At 32.5% G+C, this 21,009-nt stretch overlaps 1 protein-coding gene across 2 annotated transcripts in view; it reads right to left on the bottom strand.

The window, feature by feature from the left end:
* The window catches only part of LOC119840470 (tolloid-like protein 1), a 65,836-nt gene extending 45,067 nt beyond the window's left edge, over positions 1–20,769 (bottom strand). Inside the window, exons 1-2 of one of the 2 annotated variants that reach the window (XM_038367099.1) lie at positions 20,694–20,769; positions 1,736–1,978 (exon numbers count right to left, since the gene is read on the bottom strand). In XM_038367099.1, coding sequence (XP_038223027.1) covers positions 1,736–1,925 — 190 coding nt within the window. In that variant the 5' untranslated portion in view covers positions 1,926–1,978; positions 20,694–20,769. Of the gene's footprint in view, positions 1–1,735; positions 1,979–6,693; positions 6,792–20,693 lie in introns of those variants that run through there. The other variant, XM_038367098.1, reaches the window with a different exon arrangement.
* Between the last annotated feature and the right edge of the window lie 240 nt (positions 20,770–21,009).

The following is a 21,009-nucleotide window of genomic DNA, read 5'->3' as shown; positions in this document are numbered from 1 at the left end:
TCTATGAAAAAGATGTTCAAAGGCACTGTTGAATACACAATCTAACAAAACAATCGATTATTTCTTTAGAATAAAATAGACGTCGTATTTGAAGTTTTCCTCATATTGACGGAGTCTGAGACTGTGTGCAAAGAATCGTTCAACAATAAATTTGTTTCACATAAAGGTAAGGCTCAAAAGGTACCAGTAAAAGGTACAATGTTTACGTCTTGCTTTATTATAGGGAGGTTAAAGGTTGATTTCCTTTTTTGCAACCCCTTTATCTTTGATATCGGAAGGTTACTTTTAAGACGTATTGAATTCGCCTCACCACCTTGGCCTATTGGTTTTACGGCAGAATAATAAAAACTCATTATTCGTGATTCAAAAAGGCAGTGGTGAGGATCTCGGACTTAGAATCGTCTAGACGGGGTTCGAGACCAGGCGAGCGTGCAGGAAATAAATCATGTGTAACATCACCACTGCTCACTACGGTGAAGGAAAACATCGTGAGGGAACCGACATGTCCAAGAATCAAAAGTTCGACGACATGTGTCATCTTACCAACCAACCCGCACTTGGCCAGCGTGGAGGCCTGAACTCTTATAGGAGGCCTGTATCCCAGCAGTGAGAATAGATATGGGCTAATGATGATAATGGATTCATGATTCGGAAACACACAACGATTTAACTTCCTACATCCCCACCCAAATCTTAATATAATACAAGCAAGATATTCCTACAATAATTTCATATTACACACCTACTTCCACAGATAATTAATCAGCGTTCCATGTCAACGTTTACATAACGCGTAGGTGACTTTCATAATTGGTTCCAAATCTATCGTGTAAATATTGCTTGACGTTGCTACTAAAGAGCTGATCAAGTGATCGGATTACTCTTAACTAGATTAAAAAGAGTCATCTTATAATTGGACTGTGTATCATTGTTTTAAATAGGCTTTTTGGACTTTATCCGGTACTTTTTTGTTTCCTGAGAACTCCAAAAATGTCCTTTTAATAAATATGAAGGAGAAATAAACCGTAAGTGGATATTTAATTATGACATTGATATTAAATAATCCATTGTATAACACTACATACTTGACTATATGTTAAGAGTTGCTAGTGTAACACATCCTCTTCCTAAGTCAAGACTGATGTATATTCGATTAAATGGTAGTTTAGTGATTAACTTATGTCGGTGTAATTCAATATATTAGAAGCAAATTTAGAAACCGTTTTTCTATTCTCGTCAGGTTTGAGCGGAAATCTATCTGAACGTCGATGTCATTAAAAAGAACTAAAACAGTAATCATAGAACGTTGAAATCCACCCTGTCTCCTCCATCAAACCCCGTAAGTCACGTCCTAACAAGGGGAGGCGATGAAACAAATAATAAACATTCAATCGTAAACGACCTTTCGAAACACATTAATATCCGACTCCTTGAAGACATTTTTATTTTCGTGCTCAAGCGCTTTTTTAATTCACGACATACCCATCCATTACACGGCATGTCTGATAATGAGCAAATTAAATTGAAGAGCATCTAATCGTGTTATTTCGACAGTCCCAAATATTAAAGAGAGAAATATTTCAAGCTAATAATAAATAAAAATTACCTCATGAAACATTACAATATTTACTTTCAACATAAATAGTTAGGCAATTATAATTTAATTGTGGGAAATTAATATTTTAAAATAAATATGTGGGAAATTATAAATACATTTTTAAAGTTTCATACTAACCGGCTTTACAGGGGTCCATTCCAAGGTCATTGGATGCTTTATTTTCATAATTGTTTGTGAGCAAGTCTTCTATGGTAAATTTTCGAGATTCTTCTCTCCCCACCACCGAACTTATTTGTAGACAAGCGCACAATGCAATAATCATTAAAGCACCAACCACGCGCGTGAACACACTGCTACACAACGTCATTCTGAAGACATTCACCGGACACAACACTTATACATAATTCATACTCGTGTAATCTGAAACAAATGAAAGGTAATTTAGTACATTATTTGTGAAAACAACCATTTATCAATGAATGAATAAAAGATGCCTATTAGTTAAGATTTTTGTTAAGACTAGGTATAAAAGCGGCTTGGAAACCATCTGACAAATAGTCGTATTGCTCCAACTTTAGCGAAGCTAAGCCACTAATGGGACTACAGATCATTTGTAGGAGTTTTATTTCAAATTGTCTTCGTGCTAACAAAGACGTATTTATTTGATTTCAAGTGAAACTTAAGAAACTTAAAAAGATCGGATGTCCTTTAATCTGAAGGATCCAATATCCAATTCGCTTCCACGATTGCTTCTTAAAACAAGAACCGAATATAAATAATTTGTTATTTCTTCAAACCAGTTTGAAGTGTCGCCGCAACGTCATCAAATTGAAAATAAAAGACAAGATGAAGTAAATGTCTCCAAAACGATTTGTGGTCTGATTTATTAATTTCCTTTGATGCGATAATGATTATGTATGTAAGGAACTTCTCGAGAGTTCTGGCGAAAGTTGAGTTCAAAGATAGTTTCTTGTTGGAATTTCAGGCGTGCAAATGACGGTAATGGTTAATTTTAGAAGGAATTTCATAAATTAATCTCACACTAGTTATAATATTATTGATAATATTAAATGTTATCTATTGTCAATAAATATGACAATACTGGAATTTCTTTAGAAATATGAAACCTGACATTTCTTATCAAAGACATAGGACAAAAAAGAGCTACAATTCTTTTCTGAACTTTTTATTATAACTTGGGTCGGGTTTGAGATAAGACGTATTCTTTTATAACGTTTTTTTTATTTGTCGAATTAAAGTTAATATCTTTAAATATGTTATTCATCCGAAACTACTAATATTAGTCTCACAAAGATATCTTTACAAAAATGACCAATGTTTATTTATGAAGTCTTACATGATTTTTGTTATCTTTCTGCTTCAGCCCTCCTTCAAAAAGTCCAAAACAGTGTGTGTGTGTGTGTGTGTGTGTGTGTAAGTATGTCTATGCGTGTGTTGGAAACACTGAATTTAAATAATTAATGAATACACCATTTTTTATTTTACATCCGACTACGGCGATCCATTGCCATCGGCATCGATATCAGTCGAGATAACAACTTCATGTAGCATATTTTAATGATCCTTAAAATGATCTATATCCAAACGCACACTTCATTACAGAGAACAATATCTATTTTGCGTTAAATATTAAAATTTCTTATTATTTCCTCGAATTTCCAACTCGTAAAAATTATATCATACATGAATTCAAGCAATAAGTAAAATAAACAATGATTAGATAACAATGCTCATTCTGTAAATACCTATACAGAATATTTTAGTAATTTTCAGCTATGAACAATACAAGAACTAAATGAGCGAAATTACATTGATGTGCCTGGCGACTAACACAAATCATCAGTCTCGATAAAAACAGTTGTTATTCTAAGTACACAATCGTTGTAATAACTAATCAGTGTGTTCTTTGACCTTATATTCAATTTCCTTCACTAAGTCCTCTGTGTGATACAGGCGAATATAAGCTCTTTCGTTGTATAAACAGGGGTGTCTTTTTATTAATTTCGATTGGCAGTTAATATTTTGTGCAATATGAAAGGTCCGAAGCCCGGTCAACATTATCACTGAATGATAAGGGAGACACATTTCAATAATGGTTCGTTCGCTTTCTTTGTGCTCTACTCTTGTTCCAGGTCTTAATGGCTCCAATAGAAAAGTGAATGGCAATATTCTATTTCATTGATAAGGGACGACCATTAAAAATACGCATTTAACATTTCACGTTCAATTACGTTTCAGAAATTACCATGTGTTTCATATTTTACGAAAAAGCTGCTGCGATTAATGCGGCGTCATTTTTGTGTCAAAATTAAAAACGTGTTTGTGATATTATGAAATTTCATTTTTAATATTTGACATGTTTTGCTCTTGATTCAAAGTGTATTATGTCATTGATATTAAATGACTATATGTTCTTAAGTACAAAGAACTACTACCTACTCTATTTTTTTTAGAAACTTTGTAACACCGTTTACCCTTTTTTGTGGGAAAATCTTAAAAAGAGAATTGGTTTCTATCGGATTCCTACCAAACTAAAACCCCTTTGTGTTCCGTCGAGACGCTTTAGTGAAGTGGCCACGGGTTCTAGTACCACCGTTTACCCCATAAATTTCCATAAGTATCAGTAGATATATCTACAACTATAAATATGTTTTATGCATAATCTGCCAGAGTACCCCTGAGGTTCCCTTTTAACAATCTCGGTGAAAAGTGAACAAACATGTGCCATTTATCACCTTTATTTGATAACAAAGCATATGACTCGTACAATGTACAAGTTAAAATTACAAGTGCAATTATTTTCTTGCAATAAAAAGAGGAAAACATATATATTTATTATTATTCTATTTAAAAAATGATTTACTGTGTGCGGGAAATACGTCGAGTTAAATGGAACATGTCAATTAAGCCTATTTTATTCTACAATATATCACTGGAAAGGTTGTTTTTCTTTATATTAAAAAACTATGTGAAAATATCTATATAAAAAAGTCTGTAGGTACATATTTAGTATAACAACTTAATTCTTTAATCGTATTTTCATAAATTGGTATTGTTATGAATGAATATTGTTTATTATTAATAGAAGCTGAACTATATATTGATCTCTTAATGACTATTTTTACCCTGAGCTCATGTCGTTATCTACGTGTCAAGTTGCAAACATAATGGCAATGAAGAGACACTAGGTACAGCTATTTAATATTTACAATGAGGTGATATTGTTATGTGTAAATGTATATAATTCAGACTAAATAAGAATGCGAATAGTATTCAATTTCAGATTTATACCTTTTATTGACGCTTTCATCGATTATGATTTATTCAACTTACATTTATTAGTTTTAAAATTGATGAGTAAACTATAACGTTAGACTTAATGTAATGATGGTGCATGCAGTGCTCACTTTGTATTGGTGGTCTATTATGATATAAACATAAATGTATCAATTAAGGTTGAACCTCGCCAAAAATCAATTTTTCAAAGTCTAATTTTTGTTTTACGATCGTTGAATTCTGGATTTTCTGTCATATACTTTGAATCAATAATAAAATAATTAAAAGCATAGATAACAATTATGAAATCGAAACTGAATGGAAATGAAAGTATCTATATTCTATGCACTAAAATGACAGTCTAACCTAAGTCAAAAATTAACAAATAATTGTTGTATATGAAATAAGTTATAGAAAGATAGCCTATAAATATTGAGTACTATAATACGATCTTATTTCCATTCTTGGTAGAATCGTAGTATTCCAACCTTGAATTTTATCTTTGATTAAAACCGTCCATTACTTTACTAAATATTTTGGAGGCACTAGACTAGACGTTCTATTAAATACAGACCATAGTGTAAATTTATGTGTACAAATGCTATAAATGTGGGTTAGCATGTTTGTTTGTACAATAAATAACACAGCTCGTTTAATTGCGTGTGTTTATTTTTATTACACGCCTAAACAATCGATAATTGTATTAGGAAATATAGCAGAGATACTAATATACTATTATGTTATCTGTGGCAGAGATAAGAAAAATTAAAAACTTAAAATATTCTTCGAATTTTAATGCACGAGTCGAACATCCCAAAGATGATCGACGTGAAATGGTTTACATAACATGCAAATCACACAGTTGGTGTTTCGTATGGTGAGCAGAGGAGCCGGAGGCCGGAGCCGGAGGCCCTTTCCGGGCCTTGGTGTTATATCCGTCGTTATTCATTTCCTTTATTCTTATCCCTTAAAAACGGGCAACGCATTACCAGAGGCCCTACAGCTCGCCCTACACGACGCTTACAATCAGGCGAACCAAAGCTTGGTTGCTCAATCTAACATAAAAAGAATTGAACAGAATATTAATAATGATTCTCTAGTCCAATTAAATAAAATGAAGTTAAGAATTATTTCCCATAAATTAAGAACTAGTAAGACAGTTAAATAAGTAATGTCAGGATCGTTAGAGCTATAGAAAACTCAATAAATTCGAGTACTCATTTGCAGGTATTATATTTTCTATCAATTCAGATGTATACTTTTTTCTCTTTTTGTCTGTATGATTATTTCTTTATTTAAGTGCTGGTGCCTACCATGTGGACCCTACCAGGTGGTTTTTAGTTTTGTTTAGACATTTTGAAGGCGATTTAGATTTGTGATAAAAATAATTTTTAAGCATTTTATTGACTTATTATAAATGATAAGAAAGAGCAATAATATTATATTCGTTTATTATTTTGAATAATTAACTATCATAATAATTATCATCACTTGAAAACTCTTTTCATTTTATAATAATCTTGTTCAATATATATTTCTTATTATTTTACAATATTATGCATATTTGACACTCAAGATTGGTATTATAATACGTATAAATAAATATATGAACTTTAAGTATATTTAATTTAATAGCACATTATTATACTCTGTAAAGCTTCATTAGCCCCAAGAATTCTATTTATTTACATAATTAATCAGTGTGCAAAATGTTTGTGCGCCTATATTTAACAATAAACTCAAACAAAATCCTAACTTAACAAAAGTATTAAATTAAATTATTATCAATTTTCATAACACAGGAATTCTAAAGCGAATGAGCTGTTTAAACTACTTACATGCACTTGTAAAAATAAACACAGTAACACACTAATTTACGTGTCTGTAAAGGCTAGGTCACACTCAGTAAACGACTTAACAATCCGGCGTCCCGAGGACAACTGATATCCTAGCGTTTCGGTCGGGAACACTTGGTACTGTTGCATTCACAATCGTTATTAATACATTAATTTCATTAATTCCAGGATTTCATACTGAAATATAGAATCAGGTCAGTTCTTGGTCATGGTATTGTTGTCTGAAGTCTGTCTAGAAACAAGCTGCATGCAGTGAGTTACATCATTTTGGATAAATTTATGCATGACACGATTTTAAAAGATCAACCGCAGTTTCTTGTCCAAACTCTATTCTCTACTCCGAAGAAACTGCTTTCCGAATTGTGGTAAATGATAAAACTGCGTAATTGTAGTCTATTTAAATAATCAATAAACACTTTTTGAACAAATTTTATTTTTTGTTTCAATTGCCTTGAATGGTATAAATTGAATTAGAACATCTTATTATTACTATATTTAAAATATGTATATTACATACTAATAAAGCAATTTTCGTCACTTCAGGGTTTTTAATTTTGCAGTATTTACATGGTATATACCACATAGTATACACAACACATTCCTCACATTTCGATTCATAATATAAAGGACATTTACACTTTTATGCACAACTGTACTGGCCTTTATTTAAACGTTTGTCAAAACAGAGTAACAACAAGCTATTCATTATTATGTTAAAGTTTATCTTGTTAAGTAAACAAGCAATAATTACCACATTCAAGACGTGTATGTAACGACGAATGGAAACATTTAATTAGTGGTCTATAGAAGGCTGAGGAGACGTTAGTGAGAAATTTAATATGTATTAATTGCATATGATTCATAGTGGTGGCGCTTAGAGATTCAAAGGAATGCTGTGCTTGAAACAAACGAACTATTTCCATACTGGGAACAATTACAGCGTTAAAGAAATTCGCTACGAATTGATATTCATAATTTCGAACACGTCTAAAACCAATGTAAGGATGAAATGTGAAATATATAACAGAATATATTGCACTGCACAGCCTTTTTACCCTTTCGGATAAGCTCGCCTTTGGCTCTATAATAAATTGTCTATCCTTGGATTCTTTATGTAACTCACTATTTTGATTTGTGCTAAATAAAGTGTTGTTTTTATAATTATTGTATTAAAAGACAAAAAATCTTAACCGAATGGTTTAGGTTATACAATACACTCTATATAGGTTGATACAATACACTCTATATAATTTGTATTTACAATATTATTTGTATTATCGTTGATACAACCGCCGCGTTTTAGTGCGCTCGGTATAATTTATAAACAATGTTCAGATCGTATGCCTAATGTTTTACCAGTAAAAAATATATGCGTAAATGCAAAAAAAAAAAATTAATTTGGGCTGATGTTTTATTATTATCACAGATAACATAAAGCTATTGTATAATATAGCATCAGATATTAATTGAAAATTGAGTTGATGGTTCAGTGATAGGCGATAAGCTTAATTAAAATATAATCCAACCGTAGCGGCCACTAACTAATTAATTTTAGAAACCTTAGGTAATACATGCAACATATACCTACCGGCTACCCGAACCTAAACTATGTGTAATATTGACATCTGTATCCTCATATTACGCTTCACATATTATAATATTATGTAAGAAAAACTCCCTTTATATCTTACGATTTGGCCAGGGATAGCAAAAAATATGAAATAAATTTAAATATACCTATACTTAAGCAAATAGTAAAAAATGTTTATAATCTATAGAGTATATATCTATAGTCTATAGTTAGAATTACAAGTCACAAGTAAACAAAACATAACATCATAATATAAAAATGTTAGATAGCTTTATTAGTTAAGAATATTCTTTCATAATGAATTATGATGTAATATCATAATATCAATCCGCTCTGGCGTCGCACGGTTACAAAATGTTACAATTACACATGTTATAAAATTAGATCTAGTTACAAGGCATGTAAACAACTAGTTCCAACTGGGGAACAGGCGTTCTAACGAAAATGGATTTTAAGGTAACATATACTTATAAACCTCCCCTCTTGCATCTTTTCATCTACTAAAAAGCCCTTCAAAATACGTTGCGTAGTTTCAAAAATCTCATACTAACACTATAACAAGAGATAGCGGGATGTGATTTTGATTTTTTATGCTATGCAGTGAAGACAACAATTTGTAACAATAAATTTTCGTTTAAATAATAAATTTGAATGGGAAATCAATTGTTACTGAAGTTGGAGTCTAAAAGTTAGTTTCTTTCGAAGTTAAAATGAATCAACTGTTCAAGAACAGTAAATGAATTGAAGCCCGGTGTCAAATATTAACTAAGCGAGAATTGAGTGACAGAACGAGGAAAAGCCTGGAACTTGCCAAATAGGTTTTATTTCAGTTTAGTTACTTATATTGTATTACTAGATTTTGTCCGCGGCTTCTAATGCGTTAAATTCGGAATAATTTAATAGATGTTAGTGTTCATATAAACCTTCAAAATCCGTTGCGTAGTTTTAAAGATTTAAGTATAGGGTCATAGGGACACAGAGAAGGCGACTATGTTTTACACAATGAAGTGATGATTGTATTAAACAATGAAATGAATTATTTTAATGAACAGTCCTCAATAAGCTCAGTCTTTGCTATTTGCTAGTCTTTGTGACTTCTCTTAAAAACCAGTGGTCGCCCTGTGGTTGACATTCGACGAGAAAAGATTTGGTATATGATAATATGAGTGTGTGTCTAAGGCGTGGTAGTGTATTTTTTATGCAAAACATAGCTGCCCCACTCACCGTACGAAACACAGTAGCACTACTATTTCAAGCCGGTTTTCCGTGGGGGTGTGGTATTTTTCTGATGCGTGGTGGCTCGATTCCTATCGAAGCATGCTCGACTCCCGCATTAAAAAACATTTACCAACGTTCCGAAAACGACAAAGGTTCTTAAACCGTAGCGTGCTTTTCTATCGTACAGGCATTATTAACAAGGCTAGGAGCTCTATTATTATCACATTTGTTCTATACGTTTAAGGCTTAAGCTTCCTTTGACTAAGAGTATCTAATATGATGATAATATTTATATTGCAACTGCATTGTTTCACTGACGCATAATGTATAAGATTAACAAACGCTTCAATTCATATTTTATTCTTCATATTATCTATTCTTTAATAGTAAACAGCTTTCATGTTATTTTTATGCTAAAAACATTCACCGTCTAACAAATTAATGTAAGAACAAACTTTATTTTTTACATCCCATTTCAAAGCGAACGAGCACCAAACTTTTCTGTACAACTGTGGAAATCGAAAGAGGTTTTACATATGTGAATATATAAATAAATCATTAATATTAAAAACAAATGTCTACATATTAAAAAGGGCTGGCTTGTAAAACAAAATGTTTTATATATCAATTAATATTCTATTCGATTTGTGTTTGTATTTAGATAGATATTATGCTACAAGAAAATTAAAAGGCATTTTTTTCATGTTTTCAGAGGCTCTTTATTTAGCGAGGACCGACGTGGCTGCTACGAAGGGATATGTCTTGAAAAAATGACGCCTTACAGTATTGCCTCTGTCATGTTTTGGGCTCACATGAGTGCTGAAGATCGTACAGAACTAGTTTCCGTAGAAAATGGCTCTCAAGTGCATAACACGGTGAAATCATTTTTGTAATCTATCCGATAGTTCATTGACTTAGCGCTAATGAAATCTACAGCTTTATATTATTTGGTGTAAATCCTACTTTATCCTACTAATATTATAAATGCGAAAGTTTTAGAGGATGTGTGTGTGTTAGTTGCTCTTTCACAGAAAAACTACTGAACCGATTGCAATGAAATTTGGTACGTAGACAGCTGGACAACTGAAATAACATAGAGGCAACTTTTTATCCCGATAATCCTGCGGGATACGGACTTACGCGGGTGAAACCGCGAGGCGCAGCTAGTCTGCTATAAATTCATATACGTAGTACGCATACGCCTCATTCTGATAAATTTTATGACAAATGCGTATTACATTCGAAGCTGGATTTTCCAATAATGGAGCGTCGATAATAGATTATTGACATCGATCATCACCTTTGTTCACATTTTAGTATTTTTTTATATTGATATCCGCTTATATTAATGATATACAATATTTCATATCCAATCAATTGTATTGTGGGATGGTCGGAAACAATATCGTTATATAAATTTAAAGCTTCTATAGGTTTTGTATGTTAGGCACCTAGTTTGATCTTCGGTGAAACAATAATTAATTTAATAAAAATCTCCCAACGTGCCTTCAAATTATCAAAACTAAGGGGGGTATCAGCTTTCAAATAAATGAAGAATCGTTGAGATCTAAACATACAGTTGAATTCAGGACCTCCTTTCTCTGAGGTCGGTAAAAAGACATTTCGGACAAGGCTAACACTCCATCTGTGAAAATATAATACTTTTATGATTTCACATAATATAAATTATTTATTTACTCCATAACTAAATCACATCCGGGATCCTAATATTTTGGGCTTATATACATCACTAATTATTAGCAACTTGAATGCATAAAATAATCCTTTATATACACATTTCTAAGAAATATAAGGGCAAAAACTTTTTTTTTATATAATCCCGTAAAGTCGGACGTCTCGCGTGAATAGCGGAGACATAACTCACAAACCGGACAGTTTTTTAAGAGCCCATAAAGTTTCGCTAATCTTAAAGCGAGTGATAACGCGAAAGCCTTAATTAACACTATTAAAGCCAAGATCTTGTCTGTGAAAATGATCGTGAAACGCGACGATTGTGATTTCAACGTTTAAGACGAGAATACAATGAGAAAGAAATATAATTTTTTTTATCTCATCGTCGGCTATGAAGTTAGTGGGTCGCCTCTTGGTAAGCACTACCACCGCCATGTTCATATTGGCCGGAGGCCCATATCCTTTTCCTTACCCTTCCCAATCCTTTCCTTTATTCATCTCGTCAATCCTTCATGGGCGGTGGTAGCGCTTACCATCAGGCGACCCACCATCCACCATCGGCTCCATTGGCGACTATGATATATAAAAAAAAATATTGGTAAGTTATAAGCTTTAGTGTATAAATATAAGAATATAACAAACTAAACGGATTTCGAACGATCTACTAATTATAATATTATGTCGAGATTACGAAAACATTACAATCGCGCGTGGTCAAGTGGAGACCATCCGCTAAAAAGGATTATTAGTCATTAATTTCTTAATGTCTCACTCACGCTAAACAAACACATTAAAACAGTATGTATGTTGAAATCCAATGGCACATTAAATTTCATTAATTTAATTATTATATTGTTCTTATATTTTCAACAGAAGTCAAATCACTAGTATGTTAGTCGATTTAGACATAACATTCTGAGAACATTGGAAAAATATGAGAATCCTTAAGGGAATACATTTAGTTTATCACGTACAAACATCAGATAGACAGACGTGATTTATTATTATAAAATTGATAATGACTACTACAAGTGTAACCTCAGCTTTATTATTCAAAATAAAGTGTATGCAAAGGGGAATACGCAATGAAACATTTTTATGTTTGAGAAGAATGTTGTTAAAATGTCTTGAACGTTATCTTTAAATGGGCCCTTCATAGTAAATGGACTGTGCCAAGTTCCAAACTTCTTTGTCTCGTTCTAAATAATTTTATGCCAGATGACGTTTTTTTAATATTTCGCATTTAAACGAAATACATTTTGATAGTACTGAATATAATTGCGTAAAATTATAAAAATGCCCTTTAAAATATCAAATTATGTTTCATTACTTGCGAAAACCTATTTGAAATCTCTGGATCGTACTATCTCATCGTGTTGGATAGTTAAACAAGATTAACGCAATCAAGCATAAAAATACGGTTTAATTAAGGCAAATCTATTTAAAAGTGACGGACATAATCTCTGTGGCTTCCAAAGCATCACGTTTTGCGGGTCATTATTATTCTAAATTGTTGTGAAACACCAATAAATTCGCTTGTGTTCTGCGTTAAAATGTGAAAGGCTGCTTTGATAACACCTCATTTGAAAGTGCTTATTGCTTTTACCCTAACAACGTTAGCGTTGTAAATTTTAATTCATCACTGTCACCTGCATACCTTCAGTGTAAGCTTTTGACGAAATAATAAAATTGATTATTTCAAAGGGGTCGTCACCACGGAACATTAATTTGTTTCATGTAACTGGAATGTCCGATGAAATGTAAAATGTTTTTTATGCATTAACACTTAAAGTATTATAATCTTATATCTTTAAACGAGCAATTCTTGTATATATATAATTGGAATCTTGGAATCGGCTCCAACGATTTTCATGAAATTTAGTATATAGGGGGTTTCGGGGGCGATAAATCGATCTAGCTAGGAATCTTTATTAGAAAATGTCATATTAGTGTTTTATTCGTGTTTTATCGACTTAAACTTACTTTTTTAACAAATAGGTGGCGTTTGAGTAGTCCCAATTCATCTAACTTCACGAAGTCGTAACTCGTCTCAAGAACACCTAGAAGAGCATCAAGAGCAAAAAACACAATTTATAAAAAAAAAATACCGAGCAAAGCTCAGTCATCCAGGTACTGTGTATTTATTTTAGGAATATAAAATTTAGGGTGATTTAAAAATGCCTTTTTAAGCGACGTTCCCATAAACATGGAAGTTCTTAATTCGAATGCATATTTTTTTTTTGGTTTTGTTACTCGCTTGCTCTATGGTGGGGGGGGGGGGGGGGTTGGTGCCCTTATCTGTGTGAATCTGGAATGGTACCTCCCACTTAAGGTCGTCGATGACTTTTTTTAATTATTTTCGGTTTGTTCTCGTGTTTATAACTTATCTATATAACCAATAACCGCTATGTTACAGGAATTTTTCCTAGAAATACTTAATTAGTCAAAAATATAAAGAAACTTTAATTTTTTTTTAAGTCGTTTATAATATTGTAAGGTTACATAATACTATGGTAGTACCTACAGCTGACAAATATACAAAGCTCAATAAAATCGGCTTTGGATCCAGACTCCAATATCATTTAAAAGCAAAACGGTGTTTACAGCTGTAATAGCTAATTATGCCCGAAGGAACGCTTTTAAAGGGTCTAAATATTAAATCGAAAAGGTTTGTTCCCTTAAAGTGTTTCCTCTTACCTTAAAAATTTACCGTTTCGCACTTTGATTATTGAATCTAGCCTCGAAAGAACTACTAATATTTACCTGAGAGAGATTACATTAAAAGTTAAAACAATCAAATTTAAATAAAGGTCAAAGTTAATTTTATATTGAAAACAAAAATACTAAAAAGGAGCTGCGTAAAAAGTTAAACCAAATCAGATATAATTAATGTAAGTAGAGTATTCTTGTAATTTCTTTAAATTGCGATAGAGGGCGAAAATCTACCCACAATGGAGATCCGATTACGTTTTCTTTTTTTTCAAAAAAAAAAAATGAATTATTTGTTCTCTTTATCGTGCAATGTTCAGCTGCATACGTACAATTTATCACGACGCATATCACATTATTCATCATCATCATCATCATCATCAGCCCATATATGTTCCCACTGCTGGGACACAGGCCTCCTATGAGGGTTCACATAGTTCACAGGGATCACATTATTAAAAACATGAAAATCTGGATTATTTTCTTGCTTGAAAAATAATGGTCAAGGATAGACTAGTCTCTAGATTATGATAATATTATTTTATCGGCACAAGACACTACAGGTTTTATCAGTATTCTATACAAGCTAGGCGTTGCTACGGTTTGGCTAAAAGACTCGTGATTATTATTTTTTTTTTTCTATTATCGAAATTTCTCATTTATAAAGCATTTCAATGCTATAAAACTAAAAATTCAAAGTATTCTATACAATTAAAGAAAGTACCTACTCTAATACATACATAAAATACTTAAAAAATACAAAGCAATTTGGCTTAAATTACTTACATACTTACTAGTACTTCACTACATAGTCGCTTTCTCTGTCACTATGTATGCTTAAATCTTTAAAACTACGCAACCGATTTTGATGGGTTTTTTTTTTAAATAGAGAGAGTGGTTCAAGAGCAAAGTTTATGTGTTTATCTAATAGATACTAGAATAGATACTAGAACTACTCCAAATTTGAAGCGTTTACTTATATAACTCTAATAGATAATTATATAAACCGGTAATTATAAAATGGCTAAAAACAAATAAAGCAATTTCGATAGACAAATCCGCTGAACGGATTGCGAAATCAAATTCCGATTCGTTATTACAAGATGACATCGATAGAGGTCGGAATTTGTAAGACGCGTCGATCGTGACAAACTGGGCCTAGATTATCTGGGATAGAGGAATGCCAACGATATTTCCCTAGGCCTAACACCCTTTGGGTGATTAGGGCCAAACTAAGAGCGGGCAGCGGTCCCGTCAAGTAAGTATTTACTTACAATTTTGATCTTGGATTCATTCTACATATAATCTACAATCTAGTCAGTCATTTTATTTATAAATAGCTGCGCCCCGCGATTTAACCCGCGTAAGTCCGTATCCTATAGGAATATCGGGATAAAAAGTTGCCTATATGTTATTCCAGTTGTCTAGCTATCTACGTACTAAATTTCACTTCAATCCGTTCAGTAGTTTTTGCGTGAAACAGTAACAAACACACACACATTCTTAATACAGTTCGATTAGTTGCCAGAGTTATTAGCGAACTCACCATTAAAATATAAAAAAAATATTTGTTAAAAAAAACTCTTGCAGCAGTGTAATATGTTCGGTTCGTATCACAGATAACATAATGCTATACAAGTAGTTCGTATATTTCTATATAGTGACAGCAGTAAACTAAAGCTGTTTTTCATCAGAATAGAATAATCGTGCATATTGTACCATCCGCCTTGTTGTTTTTTTTCCTGTAGGCTTTACCTTTATCGTTTCCTATGTAATCCTTATGGATCGCGATCGCCTTTACATGACTCCCTGCAGTGAAATCTGCTTGTGACATGCCATTAATTTGCGTGCAACTGCCGCCAAATCCGGATAACTGATTAGCGAATACTCCCAATTTAGATGAATCCTTTCGGAGGGGGCGCCGCCGAATTAATCTGCCTATCTCTATAGATTTATTTATATATATGTTATGCTCTCATAACTTAGTTACATATAGTGTTATTTATATTGATACGACTATAGATTATTAGAACACGTTTATCGACTTCATCATTTATTATACTTATTTTATATAACTTATCATCATCATCATCATCATCTACTACTGTGTTTCCACTGCAGGGACACAGGCCTCTTCTGAGGGCATATTATGTACATTTTCGAGAATTTTTAAAAGAATAGCGAGCATAAGCGTTGCTACGGTTTGGCAAAAAACGCGGGTTCGAATCCGGCCCCGTGATCAAAATTTTCTATTCTTTCAAAACTTCCTATGCTTATTGATGTTATTTATGACACTAAAATTTTAATAAAAACGTGGAGTGCATAAATATTCAGTAGATATATATCTATTGTTCTAAATATAATCTTGTTACTTATGCTAGAACGATATTTCATATACAATGTAATATGTGTAGCTTTGAACCTCGATAAAGCTCAGATTAATATCACATTGTGGGGATTATACAATTATATTAGTACTGTATCATCTTCTATGATTCTGTCACGACATAACTATATTTATTTAGTACAAGTAGTGCTTTGATTTACCATCAAATCTTCAACAGCCATTAATATTGAAGCAATTAATAATATGTGTCGTCTATTCATGCAAAATTTAACTGATTAACGTAATATATAACCATTCAGGCTTCATAATTGGTATGCAAAGTAATAAATGAGATAATTATTTTACTCTTACCTTTTAATTAACTGACCTGTCATTTCGTAATTGCCCATGTTTGTAATTTTTTTGTTATCAATAATTGTCATATTCCAATTTCAAATAATCAAACTAGAAACTTATTTAATCATGTAAACTTTTTAAATTTACTATGAAGTATTTTTTTTTAACTTGGACGGATAGAAATCGGAAAGATTGTCCATACCTAATTATTTTCAAATACATAAACAAGACAAGTATAATTCAAACGCATCTACCGAATAGCCTCAATCTTTCAAGAATTTGAATGCAACAACATGCAACAGCCCTTTGCGTATAGCTTTCCTCCATTAATAAACTATCAACCAATGAAAGAATTTCTAAGTTCAATAGTTCCCGAGATAAACAAACTCTGAAATAACTGAAGTATAATAAGATGACTGACTAGAAGAATTTGTATATGAGGTTAGAAAACACCTAAGTTTTCGAGCGTACGAACATTTGAGAGAACAACAATGCAGTCACTAGACGCCACAAGTAATCAGTGGAGAGCTCTCTGCATAGGGTTGTGCGAGAAAATGTGGCTTTCCAAGGAATATTAATCATTGTGACTTTGACTTATCACCCGGGGAAGGTTTGCTTGTCTATAGATTGCTTACGTTGTTTGTATGAATGAATTATATGAATTATATCGTTAAGAATGAATATCATGCTTGGTGCGTGCAGCGAAAACAGTTATAATGTTTTTTATTTTTATCTATTACTAGCTGTTCGCCCCGGCTTCGTCCGTGGTTCTTATATAGCCTATGTTAGTTAGTGAAGTTGCAGCTAAAATTCAAAAGCTTCCTCTTTATAATATTAGTGTGTAGACACATTATTGTGCTGTACTAACTTAGTATCTAATTGAAAAATCAATTTATATCCTGCATGTTCGCCTAGTCTCGATCCTCGACTTGTCGATTTTAAGTCCGAGGTCCTCCACTCACCACCACCCATCATTGCTTTTTGATCCAACAGTGAGTAAATATTAAAAAAAAGTATTTCATGTCATCTATATTAATATTACTAGCTGTGACCCGCGGTTGAAACCGCGTATATATATATATATATACAAGAATTGCTCGTTTAAAGGTATAAGATAAAGCTGAAGAGTTTGTTTGTATGTTAGTTTGGACGCACTAATCCCGGGATCTAATGGTCCGATTTGAAAAATTATTTCAGTGTTAGATATAGCTGTACTAACTACTAACTAGGCCTAAAATTTAAAAACTTATGAGTAGACCGGCACAGAGGGCGGCGTTATCACAGACTGATTAATGCTTTAATACCTATAGGCATCAAGTTAGAAGGGATATAAACCTACAATACGAGTAAGTTAACTGTATATAGGGAGGGAAAATAACTCAAATATGCGAAAATGATGGCGTAGGACGATAGACGTAGCTTTGTCTTTCTTTGTGTCGCTTTAGAAACCGATCAGTAATTATTAGCTGATTAATATAGAAGTATATTGTTGTGCTTTTGAATTCAATTGGTCTCTTTCATAATACATTAGACGTTTGTTCCAGCTCCGTTCGGATATCAAGATTCCTGTTTTATCCCAAGAGAGCATTTAATTGGGATAAAAAGTTACCTATCACCCAAATCAGCTCAAACCCTGTATGTATACAAAATTTTATCAAAATCCGTTCAGCAGTTTCAACGTGATTGGCGGACAAGCATCCAAAATAAACCTTCACATTTATAATATTAGTGTCGTAGATTATCGCATGGTTCCTTTAATACCGAAACAGTCAGCTGATTGATGAAGTTGGCTAGACCAATTGGAGTTAAAATCGATTTTATCTGAACTTGATAGTACCATTCGAATTCACAGACACTGCGTCATGTAAAATCTGTTACTTACTTATTCTCCCTAAACTCTCCCCACGCAGCGTGTCAACATTGAAGAGTTTTTTTTCATTCCGAATACATAGCTACGTTTCGTTTGTTATGACTGTCTGGGAAATGTATGTGTTCTAATTGGTAATGCCAAGTATATTGTATATTTTATATGGATAAAAAAAGAAAGTGGTGTTAGTTACACTATTTATAACTCAAAGACGGATGAACCATTTGGCTGAAAATTGGTGGAGAGGTAGCTTAGAACTAGGGTCTCCTAGTAATCAAAATATAGCTCTAGATTCGATATAGAAAAGAACACACAAGAAGCACTTGTGTGATCAATAAGATCCAATAAAAATGATTTGATCCTATCAAATAATTCTAAAATATTGAAACCTACATCAATCTTTATATTCGTCTGTCCGCGCTTTAAGTCAAAATCTGTTGGTACTGTATGTACCATGCCACTCAGAAAAAGTGTTAATAAAATAAAATAAAATAAAAATACTTTTTAGGTACATTGGGAACATTTACATGAGTAGTGAGGACAATTTTTTTTAACTTTCTTTAGTGAGGGGTAACATGTCTTTAAAAATATAATAAAAAACGACGGAACCCTGCTCTTCACGTGGCCCCCCTACTACTTGACCGATTTATTTATTTATAATATCATTTCCGTCAAGGGTTGAAAACCATAACAGCACCTACAATGTCATCATGGACAGGTAACCGTTTATATGATAATATTATACCCACACGCATTTTCTTTCTTGCCTTAATAGGAAATATAATACGTTAGGAAAATTTAGGAAACTCAAAAGGAAATGTTTATTAAAGTACTTCCTCATATTTACGGTTCTTTATAGAAAGGGCTATATCATAAGCGATAAAGCCTCTCCTATACTTCGTGAAAATGAAAGGTTAATGGCCCATCTGAGGGTGTAAATGAAGTTCTTTCTTTTACTAGGCCCTCATGCGGAAAGTCACTAAAGCGTGCGAAAATTTACACACTTTTTTGTAAATATAGTTTTTTTACGGCGTCTATTTTTAGTTTCCTGTTGACATATTATGACGTTTTTCAATATCGTCATTTGATGTTCTTCTTTGAATGGATTGATGTGCTTGTAAACATAATTCAGATTAGTGTTTCACCCTTTCGCGTAGTCAAAGCAAATTTCAGCAGAAATGGAAAAAATTATTGTCCGCGGGAAAAATTAGTCTATGGAACTCTCTAGACTCCTAATTATCTTTTGACACGATTATCAAATTATAAACTCTCTCCGATAGAACGTTAAAGACAAACAAATAATCATTGATTTCGCTAGTTTTATTTTAGTAAGCACTAGTAAACACACAGCATTGCGATAGATATAGCGGAGCACTACAGCTTCACACTGAATAGTCCCATGATAATAGACATTACTACAAAGTGTTTCGTCGTTATTGTTGTTATTTACTAATTTTGATTTTTTTATGTAACCTTTGTTCATTAGATATAGTTTAATTAGGTACTTTTGAACAATGTATTTTTTGTTGTCATTAAATTATTATCTATAATTAAGTATGTCTCTCTTTAAAGAGTATAATGTAGGTAGGAGGGATTTTTTACGAAAATACATAGTAAACAAAAATGGCCATCATCAATCATAGTACTATCCTCTACCTTCGGGTTCGTGGTACCCGATTAAACTAATATTTACATACTATAATGATATATTCATAGCAAAATCGAAATTATACGTGCCTACTGAAAATAATTCGGTACATATAGGTAATCTTGAGGTTGAGAAATTTTTGAAAGAATAGAAAAAATTTGATCACGAGGCAGGATTCGAACCTGCGTATCTTGCCTAACCGTAGGCAAGATACGCAGGTTCGAATCCTGCCTCGTGATCAAATTTTTTCTATTCTTTCAAAAATTTCTCATTTATAAAGCACTTCAATGCTATAAAACTAAAAATTAAATCTTGAGGTTATAAAGTATGAACGCTTACTAAATTCAAGATAATACCGTTGTACTTTCATATCATGTGGTAAACAATTTACAAGTTAAAAAGCAAGAAATAAATCTGAATATTTACTTAACTACGAAAGACTTCGATAAAAGTTTTAAAATTATGGATATATTACATATCAAATAATTAATTCATACAAATATTAAACCTGCCAATATAAAATAATGAATGTTAATTGAGCTCTTACAGTAGTTACATATCATAGATTACTTACCAATAATAACAAGAATGTAACTTTTCCCGCGACTTTGCCGTTAACGACGTGCAATACCGTTCTGCACGAATGCCGCCTACAATCTGTCCAACCTACCCCTTTGCTTTATCAAGTAAGGGCGAAATGGCAGACATGTCGCATTACATCGACGCTCATGTAACTTCAAGAACAAACCTTACAATTTTAAGAGAGCAATCTATACTTACACGAACTTAAAATCCAAGAGACTGAAATACTACTCGTGTGAGGTGAACCTTTTGTGAATTGACCCTTATATCTAAAGGGAAAATCGGATTATGTATGACTAAAAATGAAT

The sequence above is a fragment of the Zerene cesonia genome, chromosome 6 (assembly GCF_012273895.1).
Source record: "Zerene cesonia ecotype Mississippi chromosome 6, Zerene_cesonia_1.1, whole genome shotgun sequence".
In the NCBI taxonomy this organism is placed as follows: Eukaryota; Metazoa; Arthropoda; class Insecta; order Lepidoptera; family Pieridae; genus Zerene; species Zerene cesonia.
This window is presented reverse-complemented; position numbering and strand designations above follow the sequence as displayed.